This window comes from Anomaloglossus baeobatrachus, chromosome 12 (assembly GCF_048569485.1).
Source record: "Anomaloglossus baeobatrachus isolate aAnoBae1 chromosome 12, aAnoBae1.hap1, whole genome shotgun sequence".
Classification (NCBI taxonomy): domain Eukaryota; kingdom Metazoa; phylum Chordata; class Amphibia; order Anura; family Aromobatidae; genus Anomaloglossus; species Anomaloglossus baeobatrachus.
Window position 1 is genome coordinate 21,077,152 of NC_134364.1, and position 17,520 is coordinate 21,094,671.

The window sequence follows — 17,520 nt, forward strand, 5'->3', positions numbered from 1 at the left end:
GTGACTGTGAGGCGGGGGCGGCTTGTAAAAGGATTGCTATACACGAAGGTCATGGCTGAGTATGGGATCTGACGGGAGATCTCCTAATATAGGGCCAAGTGACCCCGTACAGATGTCGTGACCTCAGGAAATACTGTAAATCCCTTTCATCTGGCATCCGATATGATGTTTTACTGTGCACAAACCTGCAGGATTTTGCAAGGCCACATTTAGACGGCTAATCATAAAGGCCTGACCTAGAGTGCACTAGGGACGTCCTGCAAGAACCAGTGAGGTCTTCCTATGGGACCCCAAGAGATCACAATGAGCGGAGCATTAGTCAGCATGTCTGACCACCACTAGTATAGACGATCACTACTATTCTAGCCACTTACGGTAAATTGGGTTTCCTGTTGTCATATTCGGCCGGGGTCTCCACAGCCGGATCTCAGGGTCATGCATTTGTAGCGCCCCACGGGGCAGGTGGTTAATCTACTTGTTGCCGGGCCATTGAGGGTCTGGTTAGGTGATGTCACGGGTGGCCTTACCCGGTTCCGTTGCCCCGAGGCGTACAGTAAATGGTGGGGGAAGCAGAGTATTTGGAAAAGTTTGTTGTGACTCCACCTGTGTTATGTGGCCAGGGATTAGCCGCCGCTGCAGGGGCAGGTGTTATGGCAGCCGGGATAGTGTCGCTCCCCACAGGCGGAGCGGGCCCCGGGTGGATGACTGGGGTAGTGGCAGGCCTTGGGAGCGCGGGGTGACGACGTCGCTAATCAGAGCATGAGTCGGCAACTGCGGTTCCAGGTTCTTTTAATCACTGACTTACAGCTACACCCAGGGGCTGGTCTCTACCGTCGTGGGCTCCGGTCAATCCCAGGCCAGTAAGGGGCCACCGCCGGTGTTTTAAGAGAGAGGAGAATGTCCCTTTTCTAGGGTGTCCCCCTTCTCCGTTAGGTACCCTGGCCGAGCTCCCACTCCAAGCCCCAGGCCCAGTAAAGTCCAGGAGTTCCAGAGGTATCTTGTCAGAACTATGGTCCCGATAGATCTGTCTTTGATGTCAGTGTTTTGCGTCTACTTCTACCCCCAAGTGGAACCCGCCCCCCCAGGTGGCCGGCTTCAGTGACCAGGGAAGTCCCATAAATCATGATGGCCACCCCCCCTGCCTACCCTGAGCCATCCCACCCTGTGTGAAGGCTCCTAAGCTGTATGTACCTGTGAATGTGGAACACCGGTGATTAACCCCCCCTTTTACCTCAGATGGGTACCGCACCTTAACTGATGCGCAGTGCCCTGTGGCTACCAGAGCCTCAGGGGCGCCACACATTTATCATGTATCTGCAGATAAGTGTTTTATTAGACAAACCCTTTAATACGTACTGGCAAGATGGCGTCCATTCCCTTCCTCCTGGAGTATGTAGATACCAGTCTCTGAGCTCTGGATGATTCAACGTCACACATAGAAAAGTGATAATTGTCAGTTCCAAAACTCGCTAAATATTTTCCACTCTTCCTTTCCAGCGGAGGAGGAGAGCTGTGAAAAAATGCAGATTGTGCTGTGGAAATTCAGTGTCCTCTCGGAGTTGGTTAATAATTTTTCCTGTCTACATGGCCCTGACGTCAGGGACACATTGCAATCTGTGTCCTATTAGTCGAACTCTGACCCCAGGGTCAGATCTGTTGTTCCTCCTCATCTCTGCTAAAGTAAACCACGAGAAACAATATCCCTCTGCATACATCCCGGTACAAGACTGGGTCCAGTGCCCTAGGGGTGAATGGCCCCCAGTATCTACATGTGCGGGGCCAACTCACTGGTGATGAATCCTGAACTTTTAGGGATGATCCTTATTGGAAAATTAGCACGCACCCAGGAGGGAATCCTGACCGGAGCTGCTGGGTACAGATTGCTATAGAAGGGGAAGACGCACAGGTGGGACCTCATGAATCTGATCTATGGAGCTGACAGCTTGTCTCCATTAGTACCATAGAAGTGCATGGTGGTGGAACATGTCAGCTACCACACCACTTGCATGTGGGATTTTAGGACCTCCATTATCGGGGTAACAGCAGTTAAACCACCATCGACTCTACAATAGATAAAGATATTTAGAGGAGAAACCCCTTTTACAGGCTATGGAAACATTTGGGGAATTCTGCTTCACCTAAATACATGCAGTTGTGGCTAAAAAATTATTGCTATTAGGTTTCATTACAATTATTGAATCATCTGCCTTCTATAGTCTTTGTGTTGCACTGTCCATGTCTGGATGCCAAACGAGTTAACTGAGAAACCATTAGTGAGCCCTTCTGAAAACATACACAAAATACTCACTTTCTGGAGGAGACAGCAGGAGCTATCATTTCTGCCCAGTCTGGGTGACTGCGTGACTAGATGATAGCTGCTGGAAATGACAGATGTAACCTCTTCCTGAATCCAACCATTGGATGAACAGGTCAGGAGTGATACTGAGGGGCGGCAAAAGGAAACCTGGCAGGAGCGACACTGTGTGACTCCGCACAGAGCGATGGCCGTGTAGGAGTCGTGCAACGCGCGGCACAAAGATCTGCTGTCTGCCATTTCTGAACATTATGTCATATCACTTAAATGTCACTTGTGAATGTCCAAAGAAGGATGAGAAATTCTCCGTTGTGTCCAGAAGTTTCCCTTTTCTGCCGTTCTCTCATGACGCTACAATGGCAGCTTTCACATTGCCAAAGACTGAGATTTCCAGGGCTGCTTTTATTATAAAATCTCCTCCACTCTGGAGGGATTTTTAGCATTTTATGGATGATCATGGACCATGATAATATTTGTCTGCTTCTATCCTTTTTGTACTCTGAATAGATTGTTAAATGGGTTTGTCCAATGGGACGAAAATGCCTCTAGATTTGCAGCTGATGGAATGACAAAGATGGGGCTGGCTTGGTTATTAAAACAATACAAAGAATTTCACGGGTATATAGATAGAACTGAGAACAGTGTTTAGGTGCAGCGGGTGAGGTGGATCTGCCAAACCCAAGGTCCGGGTGAGCACACGGGTGTCTGTGCAGCAGGCAGGTAGGGCACATGGCAAGCGGTACTGGAAGTTTCAGGCAGATAGGAGACCAGTAGCAGAGGTACTGGAAGCCGCAGACAGGCATGAGAATGATAGCAAAGATATTAGTAGCTGCAGACCAGTCAGGAGACTGGTAACAGAGGTACTGGAAGTAGCAGACAGGCTGGAGACCGTTAGCAGAGGTACTGGAAGTCGCAGACAGGCTGGAGACTGTTAGCAGAGGTACTGGAAGTCGCAGACAGGCTGGAGACCGTTAGCAGAGGTAGGCCGGAGTCATACTCTCCTATGACTCGCACGAGTGCAATGTGAGAAAATCTCACATTGCACTATGCCCCATGTTAGACAATGCCGCAGCTCAGATCTGCAGGTTTTTCCTCAGTCTAAGGGTATGTGCGCACGTTGCTTTTTACCTGGTTTTTTGCTGCTTTTTCTTCTGCGCTGTTTAATGCCAAAATGGATGTGTTCTTCTATTCAAGCAAAGTCTATGGGAATTTGGGTTTCTTGTTCACACTATGTTGTTCAAAATGCTGCCTTTTTGTGGCAGAACTTTGGTCAAAAACTCAGCTTTTCAAAGAAGCAACATGTCAATTGTTTTTGCCATTTGGGTTTTGCACTGCAAAGCTGAGTTTTTGACCAAAGTTCTGCCACAAAAAGGCAGCATTTTGAACAACATAGTGTGAACAAGAAACCCAAATTCCCATAGACTTTGCTTGAATAGAAGAACACATCCATTTTGGCATTAAACAGCGCAGAAGAAAAAGCAGCAAAAAAGCAGGTAAAAAGCAACGTGCGCACATACCCTTAAATGGACTGAGGAAAAAGTCACAGCATGCATTGATTGTCTGCAAGTGCCATGTCACTCACACCCATACAAGTCTATGGGTGTGAGAGAAACATCGGACGGCACTCTGATATCATTCAAGTGCAGTGCGATTATACGCACAGGCTGACAATGGAGGAGATGGGAAGATTAACCCCTCCCTCTCCTCCGCAGCGCCTGCCCTCTCCTCCGCAGCGCCTGCCCTCTCCTCCGCAGCGCCTGCCCTCTCCTCCGCAGCGCCTGCCCTCTCCTCCGCAGCGCCTGCCCTCTCCTCCGCAGCGCCTGCCCTCTCCTCCGCAGCGCCTGCCCTCTCCTCCGCAGCGCCTGCCCTCTCCTCCGCAGCGCCTGCCCTCTCCTCCGCAGCGCCTGCCCTCTCCTCCGCAGCGCCTGCCCTCTCCTCCGCAGCGCCTGCCCTCTCCTCCGCAGCGCCTGCCCTCTCCTCCGCAGCGCCTGCCCTCTCCTCCGCAGCGCCTGCCCTCTCCTCCGCAGCGCCTGCCCTCTCCTCCGCAGCGCCTGCCCTCTCCTCCGCAGCGCCTGCCCTCTCCTCCGCAGCGCCTGCCCTCTCCTCCGCAGCGCCTGCCCTCTCCTCCGCAGCGCCTGCCCTCTCCTCCGCAGCGCCTGCCCTCTCCTCCGCAGCGCCTGCCCTCTCCTCCGCAGCGCCTGCCCTCTCCTCCGCAGCGCCTGCCCTCTCCTCCGCAGCGCCTGCCCTCTCCTCCGCAGCGCCTGCCCTCTCTTCCGCAGCGCCTGCCCTCTCTTCCGCAGCGCCTGCCCTCTCTTCCGCAGCGCCTGCCCTCTCTTCCGCAGCGCCTGCCCTCTCTTCCGCAGCGCCTGCCCTCTCTTCCGCAGCGCCTGCCCTCTCCTCCGCAGCTGTGACTTGATTGCAAGATTGGGTTACATTCGCATGTCATTAGCATATCACATCCGTTGCTCTCGCATCAGAAGCAATACGCAAGTGTGACCCCAGCCGTACTGGAAGCCACAGATTGGCTGGAGACCGGATGCAGAAGTACTACGTAGTAGCAGCAGACAGGCAAGAGACTTATAGCAAAGATAATAGCTACAGACCAGTCAGGAGACTTGTAGCAGAGGTACTGGAAGCCACAGACTGGCTGGAGACTGAAAGCAGAGGCAAGAGACCAGTAGTAAAGGTATTAGTAGCCACAGACTGTCAGGAGACCAGTACGAAGACTGGTAACATAGGTACTGGCAGACCCAGACAGGCAGGCAACAGATATTAAAGGTGTTAGTAGCTGCAGACCAGTCAGGAGACTAGTATCAGAGGTACTGGAAGCCCCAAACAGGCAGGAGATATGTAACAGAGGTTCTACCGTAGTAGCCACAGACATGCTGGAGACTGATAGCAGAGGCACTAGTAGCCACTGGCAGACAAGACTGGGAAACACAAGGCCTCAATAGTTAGACACATGTATGTGATCCGGAGACCCTTATATAGGTCCAGGCAGACTATCAGCTGCAAAGCTCGATGTGGCGTACAACAGTCCACCGGACCGGAGTGAGGGGAGCAAAGCCCGGATCCGGGACAGGTGTACAACAAACCCTTCTGTGCCACAGACTAGTCAGGTGTGGAGGTGCTGAGACTGCGCTGGTACGTGCAGCATTGATAGGTGCTTTATACAGTCTGTGTCAGTAAGGTTTAAATACATCTACAGGCTTTTTTTTTTTTTTTTTTATAGCCAGCCATACATTTCCTTTAAATGACCAGACAATCCTCTTTCATGAGGCGGCTTTCCTGTTGAGAGCTGATTGCCGGGGGTCTGGCTACTGAAACCCACCATAATCAGTTTTCAGGGCATATGGTCAAGTATTATCCGGGTGATCCCCTGCGAAGGTAATTTACCACCTGTCCCTTCTCTATAGATCCTAAAGTGCCTCTTACACTAATACGCTCATTATACCGACCAAGATAATTGCATGTCGCATGCTGCCTTTGTTGTATGTGTTTCTTGAGGTAGCCATGTGCAAAAAGGTACGTCCACACCGGTGGTCCCTACAGGGGAACTGTGGTATTACATGGAGGTCATTCAAATCTGAGAACTGGGCAGTAGCCTCTCATAGGGCCCATTTTACTATAATCAGCAAGCACGCTCGTTCCTGGTCATCGGCCACGTACACAAGTGGCTCATTCATGGGCTAATTGGGTCTTTCTTGTCAGCCATTAAATTATCATTGTTGGCCCTTTTGTAAAAGGGAATACACCGCCAACAATATGCAAACTGTATGGGGACAGCAGAGCCTCACTAACGACCGGTCCCTCTCCGTACAGTTGTGGCGGCCCGTGTGAAGGGACCATTTACGATCCGAATATATCCTTTGCTTTACACAGCAATTTTGGGCCATAAAGGCCAGTCCCAAGGTAAAGACTCCCGCTCGGTGATGTGTATATGTCCCAATAAAGACCAACCCCTTTCAGGTCATATTTATGTGCCACAAAGGTCGAGGACTCATTATTCCACATTTTTAGATAATCTCGGGTGACACACACTGTGGATTTCTGTCTGGATTTTACGGCCCTAAAATCCATTATGTATTGTAAAGTGCCGCAGAATATATTGGTACTATAGAAATAAAAATATTATTGCACAATAATTCTTGTAGAATGATCCGTTGGCGTTTCATGAGCGATCTATACAGAAAATCCGCAGAGCAAATCGCCCGGTGCTGCGGATTTCACTGCTTTAAGAAGCGGCTGAGGAGCCTTTCTTTTGGCAGCAGAGAAGTGCTTTGCTTCACCCGGATGATGCCATAGAGCGAGCATGTGTCATAAATCTGGGTGCTTCATCAATATTCATAGGTGCCTTGAAGGTGTCTTCATGAAAAGCCAAAAATAGAACAGATGCAAATATTTTATGCTGATCTGTCGCTTGCAAGGGTTAACCCTTTAATGTGCACAGCAGGTGAGTTGTGAGAAATTGTTATTCCGAAAAAGGTGCAAACTGCAACCGGAGAGTCTAAAATACATGGCACATATCCCCACCGGTACCGGCCAGTCAGAGAAGGTTATAACCTCCGGGAAGTCTGCACATAACTTCTTAGGCTGCTTTCACACATCCGGTTTTTGCTGAGGCGCACAATACGGCGCTTTGCAGAAAAAACGCAACCGTTTGAGGTTTTTTTGCCGCCGGTTGCGTTTTTTCCCCCATAGACTTGCATTAGCGCCGTATTGTGCCGCATGGCCTTGCGTTGCGTCCGGTTTTTGCCGGCATATTTAGCCCATGCAGCGGCCGGATGGAACGTTGCCTGGCACTTTTTTTTGTGCGGCGAAAAAATCGCTATGCACCGTATCCGGCGCGATTTATAATGCAAGCCTATGGACTCCGGATGCGGCGTCCTGCGGCAAAAACCGCATCCGGCCGCCAGATGCGGGTTTTTTGCACTGCGCATGCTCAGTATCAAGCCACATCCGTCAAAAAAACGGACGGGCCGCATTCAAAAACTTATGCAACGGATCAGTTTTTTTCGCCGCATCCCTTGCATAGGTTTTTGAGCCGGATTGTGACGCACTGCTAAAACCGGATGTGTGAAAGCAGCCTTACCTCTGGACAGGAGCAGACATGCCAATGATGCAACCTGTGCAGCCCCCCAAGAGGTAAGGGGATACCACCTATAAAGCAGCCCCTGTCCGACATATTAAGAGATGCATTATGAGGAGCTATTGGACTGCAAAGGGCCCCTGGACTGTTGTTGTTCAGGAGTCTCTTCTGCCTGCGTCTGCCCCTGCTACGGGATAATCAGATGCGGGGATAAAGGAGCAGGATGCCCATAAACTGCAGCTCTGGGAAGTGACATGAGGGTGTACTCTATATAATGAAGTGGTGGAGGCAGCGCAATGCGGTCACCATAGGGATAGCCCATGGTTACTATATAAATACGTCTTTATATTTGCTGCCCTCTTGTATTTGAGGCTGTTGTAGGAGTCTCCAGATTTCCCTTTGAAGTTCAGCCCCCAACTCGAGGCCCCTCTTGCAGTGGTTGCCCAGCGAGGCTCAGGAAGTCGGACTGAAGCGGTTTACTTTCAGCATCGCACATATACAGCTTGTATCTATTATCGCCTCCGCCGGCCGGCCAGGTCACCACCGAGTCTACTCCGTCACACCAACGCCACCAGTCACCCAAATTTCATAAAGAGAAGTGAATGGATTGGGAATGGGCATAGGGACAGAGTTACCACGAAGATGACGAAAGGCTTCTAAACCTGCTACTACGAATCAATGAGGTTTATGAATAAATCCAGATGCTCATTGGAGAGACCTGCTTCCGCTTCCTACAGTTTTACTTTCCCATGATTCTCCTTTCCCTTTTCATCCACCCAATAGTGGACACCGAAGAGGCCCCCGGGGTAAAAAATAAAAGTACAGTCCTTTTGCAATCAAATAGCTCACCACAATGGTTTCGAGGTAGACAGGCCCCTGTGCGGCTGAACCAAAGGTGTGCCCACCCGTTTCCACCTAGAAATGCCCACAGACATTAATAAACCCAAACATGTTGCTGGAAACATCGACTATCTCTGGGCTCCTAACTCTCGCTCAACATCATGTTCAAGAGGCAGAAGCTTTTCTCCCCTCTCCCCATTGGAAACACAATTGGCCAAGGCGAGGATTTATGTGATTGGGTTACATCATGTGTAAGGGCACCATAACTGACTAGAACACATGGCACACATCTATATTATTTCCTGCACAACTCAACCATTTTACCTGAGAGGCTGCAGCTTATGGACACCATTGCAGGTGCCATTGATAGTTTGCAGCCAAGGCCGTAGTGGAAAGATGATCTCTTAGACCCCTGTGGAGTGGCCAGATCCCTAAGGCCACTTAACACTAGTGATGTCGCTAGCGATCGTACCCACCCCCGACGTTTGTGCGTCACGGGCAAATCGCTGCGCCGTAGCGGGCAAAATCGGTAGTGCACGTCACACGTGCTTACCTTCCTAGCAACGTCGCTGTGGGCGGCGAACAACCTTTTTTTAAGGGGGAGGTTTGTGCGTCCTCACAGCGACGTCACACATTGGCCCGCCAATAGCAGCAGAGGGGCGAAGAGCAGCCGCATTAACGACACGCCCACTTCGTTGCCGGAGGATGCAGGAACGCTGTTGTTCGTCGTTCCGGGGGTGTCACACATAGCGATGTGTGCTGCCTCAGCAACGGCGAACAACCTGCGTCCTGAACGAGCAACGACATTTGGGAAAGGAACGACGTATCAACGACTAGGTGAGTATTTTTAATCGTTAGCGGTCGCTCGTAGGTGTCACATGCAACGACGTCGCTAACGAGGCCGGATGTGCGTCACGAATTCCATGACCGCAACGATATCTCGTTAGGGACGTCGTTACGTGTAACGAGGCTTTTAGACCTGTAGTTGGGCCTGGACTTGCATCCATAATGCAGTTGCACAATGCCCAGAATATGCTCATAATGAAACTGACTGGGGAGCTGATCATAAGCGAGGTGACTATGGTTTATGCTATGCAATGTGTTCTAGAAGTGGCGGAAAAAATTCTCCAGGAGTTCAAATCATGTACCATGTAAGGCCCGTTTCACACGTCAGTGAAAAACAGTGACGTTTTTCACTGGCGTGTAAAACACGCACATGTCCCTGCGTGTGCCGTGATTCACGGCACACGTGGGTTGTCTAAGTGCAATCCGGGCTCCGTTCTCCGTGGCCCGTGATTGCACTTAGAAAACAACTCACCTGTGCCCGCTCCCGCTCTCCATGGTGCTGATCGCTCCCGCGGTGCAGCATCCGGCTGGCGCTGACCCCCGCAGCAGCTGCTTCCGGGTCGGCTGTGTCGCGCATAATGAATATGCGCGACAATAATGAGCCGGCTCAGAAGCAGCAGGGAGAACGGGCTGCAGAGGACATCGCTGGACGCCGGGTGAGTAAAAATGATTTTTATTTTAAAAGCATGTTTTTTTCTGGCACGTGTTTCACGGATCACACCACTGCGTGGTCCGTGGAACATCAGTGATGCCAGAAAAAAATGGACATGTTTCCGTGCGGCAATCACGCACGCGCGGGTACGCCGCACGGAGACACGTGCAGTGAAAAATCACTGATTTGTGAGCAGACCCATTCATTATAATGGGTCTGCGTATGTCAGTGATTCTGGTACGTTTAAAAAAAAAGCACAAACGTCCCAGAATCACTGACGTATGAAACAGGCCTAAGAGTGGAATGCAGGGGAGCGGGAAGTCGGATTTCTAAAAATACATAATATTTTGACTATGGTTATAAAACATGTGACATGTGAGAAGGAAAAAGATACAATGTATCACTGATACAAGGTGCTATATACAGTATTACCTGACATGGATCACATAGGCATTCCGGTTCCTGGGATCTAACTGGTGCAGAACTCCTAGCCTGCGAGGTGGACAGTGACCCAGCAATCACAGCCGCAAGGGTATCACAGAAGGAGCGATTCTGCATTAGGGTTTTACCGCACAGCGCTGATCAATCGCAGGATTCATTTCCAAAGTGAATTTACTAATGGGATTTCCAGAAAGCGTCTAAGTGCCGGGTGAATATTAAGCAAGCCAGCGAGATGAGAGCTACAAGAGATGCAGAAGTTGAGGAGTATAGATAATGACACGAGCGGAGATTAGATGGAAGCTGCTGGAGATAAAAGACGAATGATCTAAGGGCTGTAGGGTGTAAAATGAATTATAAGGCAGCTAAAAGGGAAGTTGGCTCCATAAGTTAGAGTATGGAGTGAACAAGCGATCTTCTGATGTGTAAGAATTGCTGAATGACTTGGAGGCATCCGGCTGTAAAACATTGCAAATCCTGTCTGTTAAAGGAGAAATCCACCTCCATCTCGGCAAATGAGCTTAGCTAATATTCAGAGCTTTGACTCACACTAATATATTGGACCTCTTTGTATAAGCAGCCCCTTTAATTTGTGGAACCTCACCACCTCTACTGAACATACAGTGGGTGAAATAAGTATTGAGCACATCACCACTTTTCTAGATAAATATATTTCTTAAGGTACAATTGACGTGAATTTCACACAAGATGCCGGTAACAACCCATCCGGTAATGTTGGTGATGAAGTTGCAAGACGCCTTCTGTATGGAGATGCTAGTCGTGTGTATTGCTCAGGTGGATTTAGGCCCATTCTTCCACACATGGAAGATAAAAGGGAGCGCGCTGTGAAAATACCTGGTAGTATAGTGGGATAAAAATTATATGCCAAGTGGCCACTCACCTAATGGGCTTGTGCACCCCTGCACAACCCCAGTCCAGGCTTGTTTGAAATAAATGATGCTGCTGGAGAGATGCAGACACCGCTGGCCTCCATTGCTACCGCTCGCACAGTGCTTCCGGGTTGTTTCACATGACCGGACTCTACCGGAAGTGCGTCACTGCAGGTCCTGGCGTGTGGTTCCAATATGTGGGCCGCACAATACAAACCATGCACACCCGTCTTAACAAGCTTAGACCTAATATAAGGACGGGTTACCAATTGCACAGTTTATCAAAGCATTATAATGCTGTCCACCATAGAGATCCTAAACTAATGAGTCTTACCATCATAGACCATGTGATCGACACGCACCCGGATCGCTTGAGTAGTCTGATAAAAAAAAGTTTTTGGATTTTCAAATTGGGCACCCTAGCACCAGAGGGACCTAACCTTACCATTGAGAACATTGCCAGACATTAACTTCTGACTTAGAGGCACATTTATTACTACCTTCTTGTTATAATATTTATGGATACTACGTTTAACACTAGAAGTCCCAGAGAGGGGTCATTTGACATTTCTACCATTGGAACGCTATGGAGCTCGAAATTCCTGGGACTTCTAGTGTTAATGCCAATCATCTTTTTTTTCTTTCAGCCATGGGGTCCCCATTGGAAAAGAAAGGAAGAGAAAAGGGAGGTGGGAGGGGGAAGGAGGGAAAGAGAGGAAGATTTTATCTATTTTACTTATTCTGTTCAATTTTACTCCTGATGGCAATTTTCATTTGAATTGTTATAGTTCATTTTTATTATCCATTTACCACTTTCCATTTAATGGTTGGTATTTTATGTTAGATGTTATCCACAATCATCTTGTTTCTATTCCATTAGTGGCCCTTTTAGGGTTAACATTACCTACATCCAATCATCTTTTATACTCCCCTATAGATGTTACTTCCGTGTACATACCCTCTATACCACCTGATGAAGATAGCTCTGCCTATCGAAACTCGTTGTGGCTATTTAGAGGGATAATAAAGGTTTGTTACTCTATTAATTTATCCAAAATTATTCTTGCAACGCATCTCTCCATACGACCGGTTAAAATTCCTGGTGTCCCGCCAAATTAGACTTGGCCACCATGAATTTCTAGTAAACAGTAAAAAAAAGGCAAAACACAGAATTTTTTTTATTAGAAATAAAACAAAAAAAATATTTAGAGACTCCATCTTTATTATAAAAAAATTCTTGGTCCAACGTATTCCACAGGGAGAGCAATGAAACAATTTTACCTACTGATTCCTGGTCTTCCTATAGTACTCAATCATTGATCCTTAGCTCTTGGACAACTCTTCTGATTATTCTTTTCGCTCCTCTGTCTGAAATGTTGTGGGTAGCACCTGGTTGTGGACGGTTTATGGTGAAATTCATTTATTTTTTTTTTTTTTCTACTTCCGCATTATGGCCCCAAGAGTCACTGTATCCTTCAATAGTTAAGAAATTCCTCTGTAAGCAATCCCATCAGTATGTTTTGTAACAATAAGGTTGCAAAGGTCTTGAGACAGCTCACTCTTTTCACCCATCATGGGATGTTTCTTGTGTGGCACCCTGGTAATGAGACAGCTTTTTATAGGCCATCAGTTGAACCAGATGATATTATTTTTCAATAAGTGGCACAATTGCTTTCTAATTACTGATAGATTTCAGATGGTGTCATGACATTCCATGGCTTTTTTTCACTTTTCTTCATGTGTTCAATACTTTGTCCCTGTTTCATTTCTCATTATTACACATCTAAATTTCATGACCTGAACTCAAAGATCTAACTGGTTTTTTTTTTTTTTTTCTATGTACACAAAAGGCCTTTTTTTTTCTCAAATATTGTTCACAAATTTGTCTAAATCTGTGTTAGTGAGCGTGTCTGGGGCTCTGGATCGGCATATACGACAGCGTGTTCAGTTTCCTGCCAATATCCAACAACTTTGCAGCCATTGATGAGGAGCAGACCAACAATTCACAGGCCACAATTAGCAACCTGATCCACTCTATGCAAAGGAGAAAGGAGATGTAGTATTACACTGTGTGAGGCAAATGGTGGTCACACCAGATACTGACTGGTTTTCTTCCCAATATTGTAAAACTGCACATTTTAGAGTGGCTTTTATTGTGGCCAGCCTAAGGCGCACCTGTGAAATAATCATACTATCTAATCAGCATCTTGATCTGCCGCACCTGTGAGGTGGACGGATTATGTTTGCAAATTAGAAGTGACGTGCTCACTAAGGCTACTTTCACACATCCGGTTTGAGCAGTGCGGCTCAATCCAGCTGTGCAAGCTATGCAACGGATGCGGCGAAAATACTGCATCCTTTGCATAAGTGTTTACATGCGGCCCGTCCGTTTTTTTCCGGTTGCGGCATGCTACTGAGCATGCGCAGTGGAAGAAACCGCATGCGGCGGCCGGATGCGGTTTTTCTTTCCCGCATCGCGCCGCATCCGGCGTCCATAGGCATGCATTGAAAAATGCGCCGCAGCGGCCGGATGCGGCGCGATGCGTTTTTTTTTTTTTTTTGCTGGAGCAAAAAACGTTGCAGGCAACGTTCCATCCGGCCGCGGCATCGGCTAAATCTGCCGCATGCGGCAAAAACCGGACCGACCGCAAGCCCATGCGGCACGATACGGCACTAATCTAAGTCTATGCAAAAAAAACAGCAACCGGCGGCAAAAAAAAACGGTTGCGGTTTTTCTGCAAAGCGCCGTATTGTGCCGCAGAGCAAAAACCGGATGTGTGAAAGTAGCCTTACAGAATAGACAAATTTGTGAGCAATATTGAGAGAAAAAGACTTGTTGTGCATATAGAGAGAGTCTTAAGTTTTTACAGTTCAGCTCATGAAAAATTAGTCTTTTTTTTTTTTTTTTCTTTTTTTGTCGTGTGTATGTTTCTATCTACTCAGTTGTAACTGTAACAACCAGAATGAAAACCTCCATTCTTTACACTGCAGGCTGTTTCCTAGATGAGCTACTGTGAGAAAATACTAAAACCGTTTCTTTCACGACCTTGTTTGAAGTGTCGACTAAGGAGCGATTGGATTTGGGCCATTTGCTAAGGCAGCAAATTGAATTGCCATTATTAGCTTTAGTAGGTCATCATTTAATTAAACGCGTAGTTGCGGTACACCCAGAGCAGATTACGTCTCTCATCCCTGTGTCACCCTGATACCGGGATACTTCTGCCGTGTGTCATCGGCAGGACGATGCATTTAGATAATAACCCGCTTGCACGTGGAAGCGCGTACAGCTGTGTGTGCCTGTTTATTCCGCTGTCCTGAATATCTGCTCCTGTTACAGATGACAGCGCCTCGGCCTCCAGCAGTATGGAGGTGACAGATCGCATTGCATCACTGGAGCAGCGAGTGCAGATCCAGGAGGATGAGATCCAGCTGCTGAAGTCCGCCCTGGCCAACGTAGTGCTGCGGCTCAATGTGTCCGAGGAGCAGCACGCCCTGCAGAACCGGAAGGGGCCCACCAAAGGTGCGTTATCCGCTCTACGCCTAAATAAACTGGTAGAGGGTGCAAGTAACGTGCGCCATAATAACAACACGTTACACAGAGGTGCATATTATTATACAGGACTGACCATATTGGATCAGGGAAACATTGCAACATTACCAGACGTTTGGGTCAAGTGTCAATACAGTCCGTTATGTTAATATGAAGCTCTGATGAAATATAACCATCCACTTCTCTGCTTCCACTAGATGTGGTCGGTTCCTAACCGTTTTCAATATCTCCGTGTATTGTCTGTGAATGGAAACCTTCCTGATCATATACAGTTGATAGCCATGCACATGAGAGCTCGGGTATAAAATAACCACCCTCTGAAGATCCGTTTGCTGTCAGTGAACAGAATCCTTCCAGGTCGTGGATGGCTTGTGGCAAGTCCGGCACCTTTTTCACTTCATCATGGGATGTAACATTGCGGTTGTGCCGCTCCGGTAACTCATAGGCCGTCACATTTACCCATGGACTTTATTTTTCCATCTTTATATTTGAGGGATTTTCTTTGTGACATAACTTGCACATCATTAGGTTTATCTCCCATTTGTCCGAGGCAGAGATGGGACTGATTCCAGCTCTGGGGGACCTGGATCCTCATTTATGCCATGTAATACTGTGTACGGCCCACCCCAGCTTCTTCACTGGCTTTTGAGGAACCCTTATACCTTTTTTTCCTCCCTCCACTGATACTCTCGGCCTATTCTCAGATAAAACCTTGTCCGCTCCGGAGCAGATCCAAGGGTCTGTTCTCTCTCAGGAGCCCCTTTTTTTACAAGGGTAGGAGACTAGTAATTAATTGTCGCGCACATTACAGACAGTCCTATGATGAGCTGCCTTCACAGAGCTGGGTGTAGATTGGTTTTATGAGCCTCTCGTTGGGTCCTGTTTAATAGGAGCTTTCTACAGGGGTCAAGCACAGAAGGATGGAGGGAATAGGTTGGAGAATTAACAAGGAGGCCTTGTGGCTTGTAAATTCTTATGTGGTCCATAGACTACATCTGCCTCCAGCACGGCTGGGAAATGGCTTCCATCATAGCCGCCATCTCCAACCTGTGGCTGTTGCAAAAACATAATCTTCCAGGATCCCCGAATGCAGCATTCTGGGAGCTGTAGTTCTGCAGCAGCTGAAAAGTCACAGGTCACGATTGGAAATATCTGACTTTTCAGGTGGACGTGGACTTGTAGAATAATACAGTCCTGGATTATGGAGTGATAGGACTGGACACAAGAATACCCTAATATCTCACCTTATCTACATCCTCCCTGGCGGGTCAGTGTCCCATTCCTGTAAAGAGGCCTTGTCGTGGCCGAATGTTGGTTCTGTCACACCTGTGGAAGGGTCAGACATGGACTGCCAGGGTAGATGGACTAGAGAACTAGAGTTATTGGTTTATTGCTCACTTCCATACTTTTTTTTTTTTTTTTTTTTCCCTTTGGGACATTGCCTTGACAATAAGACTATCCTACATAAACAAGGAATGATATAGCTTCTAATATAGGGGAGAATCACGGACATAGAAACATATTCAGCTCTTGTCCCACCGTCTAATATAGCATCCCCTTTAAACCCATTGATAACACTAGACCTAAGAGGTCAGATACTGGCAACAGACATTGCAGTTCTGCAAGTTCAGATAAGGCCTTTAAAAGGGGTTTGCCACTACTTTTACATTGATGGGCTCTCCTTAGAATAGGTCATCAATGTCTGATCGCCTGGAGTCCGACAGCCCGCACCCTCACCAATCAGCTGCTCTCGGTCCTGGCAGCAGGCAGTTGGAAATACTCTGTTCCAGAGCTGCTCCGCTTTCTGATAGAGGCCGCGGCTGGGTACTGCACATCCACCTCCTATTGATTAGTACCTGGCCGCGGTCATTATCAGAAGACTGAGCAGCTCCGGAACTGAGCGTTTCTGGCTGCCTGCTGCCGCCTCCGGGACCGAGAGCAGCTTATTGACGGGTGTGCTGGGTGTCGGACCCCGGCTGATCAGTCATTGATGACGTATACTAAGAATAGGTTATCAATCAATGCAAAGGTAGTGGACAACCTCTTTTTAATCCGTGTGGAGGGGGGCCCCTGCTTATAAAGCCCATCTGGATTTTGTTTGCATCTACTTTGTCTCAACCCCAGAATTAGCGATTTAGCTCCATTATTCTTAAAGATTTATCCCCCAAATCAGAAGTCTGATAAACACGCGATAACCTGACGATCCCAAGATTGGAGCTCTGCTGCCTCGTCTTCACTGGTGCAGAGGTGCATATGACTCGGCCTCCGCTCCATTTATCGTCTGTGACTGATGGAAATAGCGATGTGCATGATTTAGCTGATGTGTTAGATGTGATGTAACCTTCCGCCGGATTTATCTGTTTTTGTACAGCATCCGACCCTGGGAAGGAAAGACAGAAAGGTAATCTTGTATGTGCTGGTCCATTGCAATTCCTTGTTATTGTTTAAAGGGGTATTCCAACCTTCCACGTGCATACTATTATTGTGATGGATGCAGGTCTAACCTCTCAATGGGTCTCAGACTCACATCGGGCGTACCTCGATACATTGCTTGGCAGTAAATTAGAGGTCTGGTAATGCTCTAATACAGGGGTGAGAAACCTGCGGCACGTCTGCTGCTGTGGAACTACAACTCCCAGCATGCTCTGGAGTGCCACAGGTAGCTGATGCTGTAACCAGGCATCCGGCAGTGTTCACACTGGTAAGGAAGATACATGCATCCAGGCTGCTCACCAGCTTTGCCCTTGGTGAACCTGCTCTTAGATTTTAGGAAATTGCACTATGAGCGATTCTCTGATGTTTTATGTTAGGCCATCACTATGGGAGGGAAGGTGCAGATTGACGGCACATGGGGAAAGTTTCATTTTCCTGCGCTTGTCTTCCTCGGATATTCATCCTTCT

The 17,520-nt window shown here is 48.0% G+C and overlaps 1 protein-coding gene across 8 annotated transcripts in view; it reads left to right on the plus strand.

Moving 5' to 3' along the window:
- Positions 1–17,520, plus strand: part of EML1 (EMAP like 1) — a 121,887-nt gene that overhangs the window by 56,686 nt on the left and 47,681 nt on the right. For 4 of the 8 annotated variants that reach the window (XM_075330829.1, XM_075330826.1, XM_075330827.1 and 1 more), the window contains exons 2-3: positions 14,407–14,589; positions 16,991–17,020. In XM_075330829.1, coding sequence (XP_075186944.1) covers positions 14,407–14,589; positions 16,991–17,020 — 213 coding nt within the window. The remainder of the gene's footprint in view (positions 1–14,406; positions 14,590–16,990; positions 17,021–17,520) is intronic. The other 4 variants (XM_075330828.1, XM_075330831.1, XM_075330832.1 and 1 more) reach the window with 1 other exon arrangement.